This window comes from Curcuma longa, chromosome 13, assembly GCF_044706935.1.
Source record: "Curcuma longa cultivar G26 ecotype Majalengka, Jawa Barat chromosome 13, ITB_CL_G26_1.1, whole genome shotgun sequence".
Lineage (NCBI taxonomy): Eukaryota > Viridiplantae > Streptophyta > Magnoliopsida > Zingiberales > Zingiberaceae > Curcuma > Curcuma longa.
Window position 1 is genome coordinate 2,103,085 of NC_133873.1, and position 4,598 is coordinate 2,107,682.

The 4,598-nt window shown below is 36.2% G+C and overlaps 1 protein-coding gene across 2 annotated transcripts; it reads right to left on the reverse strand.

Annotated features, from left to right (window-relative positions):
* Positions 1-781: 781 nt before the first annotated feature.
* LOC141844387 (monosaccharide-sensing protein 2-like) lies at positions 782-2,935 on the reverse strand (the record flags this gene model as incomplete). 2 transcript variants are annotated; one of them, XM_074732443.1, is given in 4 exon segments in its annotated part: positions 782-1,348; positions 1,760-1,859; positions 2,025-2,225; positions 2,365-2,935. In XM_074732443.1, coding segments are annotated over 2 exon segments (646 nt in total), but the record flags the coding sequence as incomplete, so codon positions are not given.
* Positions 2,936-4,598: the final 1,663 nt, after the last annotated feature.

A 4,598-nucleotide genomic window follows, 5' to 3' on the forward strand; every position in this document is an offset into this window, starting at 1 on the left:
TTTTTAGAAAACTCTATCAAAGTTCTAAAATTATAAATAGAAGCAAAGTACAATGGTTTAGAAGCATTGAGAGTTCTCGAAAGAGACCCTAGCTAGGATCGAATGATCTTGTAAACTCTGAGATACATTTACTGGGTGGTAAACAAGAGTAAACTAAAATAAAAGAGTCGATTTATTTAGAAAGATTCATCAAATCGAGACAATATAACCAAGCAAAGTTAATTTAGTAAAGCTGGTTCATTAATTGAGACATTAACTATCATGTGATTAAGACAAGTATATATAACAGATAAATTTGACATAGTTGTAAAGTAAAAAGAGAAGCAAATCAAGTTTGAACGTTGGTATCTAACACGGGTGCAAAGGGAGTAGATGAAGAATCCAAGTATCAAATTCATGGTTATATTTGTCGACACCATGTTAGCAAATCATGTGAACCAGTTAATACAGATTATACTTGTTAGACAAGGAGGACATATGCTACAATTTAAATAGTTTATGGATAAATCAATAAAAAAACCAGTTTTAGTTTATTATTAAAGCACCTGCATTCTAGTCTAGATTTAAGATTTTGCCCTTAAAGTAAATGAAACAAAAATACTGACAATAATTCTAAGTTCGTACATGTAAGAGTAAATACTGAAAAAAACCACACGAGATAAATATAGGATACTTGATATTATCTAAAGCTTGAAATGTAAAACCAGTCACTCAACAATAAATTATTTACATATATGAACTCAATAATGGATGAGAAAGTGTAGCGGCAAGCTTTATGTACCTGAGACATCTTCCCTCCCTCGCAATCTTTGCAAAACTCGTTTTGCCTCTACCATTTTCCCTTTGCTTACAAGCCACCTTGGAGACTCCGGCAAAAAGAAAATTGTTAACAAAAAATAGAGGAAGGAAGGAATAAAGAGAACACCCAGCATCACTCTCCAATTTGGGTTAGCCATTAACGACATCACAAAGACCATACAATATGATAAAAACATTCCACCAGAGCCACTGAACTGTGGGAGAGTATTCAATAATCCCCTTATTTCAGGAGGTGCTGTTTCAGAAATATATACGGGGACAAGTGTGACCGAGAGACCAATCCCAAATCCGTCAATAAGTCTTGCCAGGAGCAGGAAATAGACACTGGGTGACCACAGCATTAATAAACTGCTAATAAAATAGAGAATTGATGAGATAATTAGCATGGGGCGTCTACCAATCCAGTCAGCCACCGGCCCAGAGAATGTTGTAATAATAGTAGCTCCAATCAGTGACATAGCTACTATTAATCCCTCTATTGTAGGCTCAGCCTCCAAGTTAAATTCCTTTTTTATGTACAGAACAGAACCTGAATGAACATAAATAATAATAACTCATTAGAAGTTTTCTTTACAAATAGTTGTTTACTGTAGGATTAAATTAACGAGATTTATGTATCAATATATCCAGCATGGTGTAAGAAATCATGCTCAGCTAGTAATACTTCATGCCCAACTTGTAACACTATTATTAATGCTGGTACCATAATTCTTCAAGGAGAAACACATATTCAGTGTCTCTTACAGCAACAAGAGAAAGAAACACTACCAGGCAGGAATATTCAGTTATCCTATGCAACTAAGGAATTGGAAAACTATTTGAAAGTGCTGCCAAGACTTGTTATATCCATGATCGATCAGTCGAGCAAATTTTCATAACTTAAATAGCCCCTGGTAATGATCACCAGATGACCAAAAAGAAAGGTGACGAGTAGATTTACCTGCAATTGTCGCATTATCCCACCCCTGCAACAAGTTACCAATAGAGGCAGCTATGGCAACAAGGACAGCTCCTCGCATCTTTTCTCCTAATGAGAGAACCTACAGCACAAAAACCTCAGATCAGATTTCCTTACAAAACCAAAGAAAAGATAATCCTTCAGTAAAAACTTTGCAGACAGTAATAGGTATGAACACAACAACTGATCCAAAACCAAAAAGAAAGAAAAATTCAACCAAAACGTTAAAATTAAGTGGGCTTCATACCTCTTTCTGCTAAGCCAAGAGCTATTGGAGGATGGGATTCAAAGATAGCAAACGAAGACTGAACGACCAGCCTAGAGGGAAATAACAGCAGATAGAGAGAAAGACACAGCAGTGACTCGGTGGAAAGGGCTGAACGCTAGGGTAGATTAGATGCCTTCCCAGATCGCTCCTTAGATAGGTCTTCACGTGGGGACAAAGTTCCTAACACGGAAAAAAAAAAAGTATACTTCTTCGTCGGCGGAATAGAAAAACCAAAAACAACGGAGCAAAATAACAGCAAGGATTGAGCCTACAGTGCTCTCCCTTTTGATCTGCCACTTGGAGTTATCTCCGCACACACCTTCGTTCACTCCCGGAACTCGAAGCTTATCGGTATCGACGATTACGCTCAATGATGCAAAGGGAATAAATAAACCGAAAAAGGAAGGCTTGATTGCGTCAGAAACCCCTAAACAACCAAGCAGATCTCAGTTTTCCGCCAGAAAAACGCGATAAAACACCTCAAGATCCGATCTTTGAGCCGAAAAGGGTATCACCGCCACCAACAACCCACCTTCCAAACTCCAGGAACCTATGCCAGACTATCAATCGCCTGCCTACTTTAAGCACCGAGACCCTCCAAGAACAAAAAAGGAAAAATAAACCGAAAAGCAAATTTGCTCGCAATGAGACAGCAATCCGCCATTAATGAATCGGCCCTCGCTCGCTCCTCATCAGTTCATCCACGTCCCGATGCAAGAAATGGAAGGAAGGCGTAGGATGCCATTCTACGGGGTCCTCTTTCAAAGCCCTAATATGACGAGCAAGCCAGTGAGGTTCGCAGCCCACCTGGCGTCCTCTAGAGGAAGAGTAGGAGGAGGAAGGTCAAGGCTCGGAGATTCGGAGGACGAAGGCTACGGAATCGAAGCCACTGGATCATTGTTATAAGGACCTCCCTCCATGCTTTGTTTTAAGGACCAAAAATGCCTTTCTATAAATAAATTTTATTTTCTTTGTGTGTGTTTTAAATAGGGAATGAATTTATTTGGAGGAATGATATTTATTTTCTTCCTAAATATTTTTCTTTTTTTTGTATTTTATACTTTCTTACTTTTAAATAAATATGTAAAAAAAATAAAAACATTTTAATAATTCAGATATATGAATTTCATCCCATTAATTTTGAAGGTGGATAATTTTTCCTTCTAATTCATCTACGGATAAATTTAGAACACTATACTAGAGATTAATCTTCAAAATATTCATTTCTATTAAAATTCAAAATTTTCTTATTTATTTTTCTAAGTGTTTTATCACTGCTTTATTATTGTCCCATTGCTAAACTCTAGCAATCTATTAGTAACTCAATAGTCGAATTGAATAATCGATTTCGTAATATTTTGTTTCCTACTACAGTGCCAATAATAGATTGATGAAACTCATCAATTGATTAGTACTATATCAAAAACACTGTAACAAAAATCATAAACCTCGACATGTAGCAAACCACGAAATTATTGTAACAAATGGGAAATTACTATAACAAAATCTAAAAACACATCAAATCACAGTTTCGAGGTTTGAGTTCCTCGATTTATTGATACACCATATAAATTGACTAATACTCTTGTTTCAATTTTCCCAAGATTGAATTCTCATCTTACATTTTATCTAGTTGACCTCAACTTACTATGACTTTCTTTGCTCAGTATCTAGTCGATCTTGACCTATAAAGATTTTTCGTTGCTCAACATCCGGTTAACCTTGACTTGTCAGGACTTTGTCATTTGTCAAATATCCGATCTTTCTTAAGCTGTTTAGACTTCTTATTTCATGCCTAACATTTGGTCAACCATAACTTTTAGATTTTCCCTCATTGCCAAGTGTCCAATTCTCCATTACCGACTTGGAACTTTCTCTTCTCATACCAAGTGTTTGATTCTCCACAATCCACTTGAACTTCTCGCCTCATGCAACTCTTTGTTGGACTTTCGATCACTAAGTATCCAGTCAAACATTATCCACTTAAACTTTTCTCATGTATGTCAAATGTTCAATCAAGTGTATCTCAACTAGACTTTTGATCACCAAGTATTAGATCAATTGTGACCTATTTAGACTTTCGATCATCAAATTTCTAGTCAACCATTATCTACTTGAATTTTTATCTTGCTAACTTTCAGTTGGATTTTTCCACCATCAAGTATCCAATCAACCTCGACCTACTTGACGTTTCACTCAACCAACTATCATATTACTCACACATGCTCACCATATTGCTCACACATGCTCACCACATTGCTCAAAGCTCACACATGCTCACCGCATTGCTCAAATATCTCACCATATTACTCAAACATTAAAACTCAATACGACTCAGCTCGAGCATAATCAATTTGGTCAATTTTAATTAGAGGTTGATTACATTAACAATTTAGATTCACAAGATATAACTTGCACAATATTTACATTCCACCAAACTTAATCATACAACTCTAAGCATGTACTATAATTGCATATTATCTTCAAGCATCTACGATTCGATCTCAGCTAAGATGCACTATGCACTATAAAGTATTTTCCTCTATTAAGATG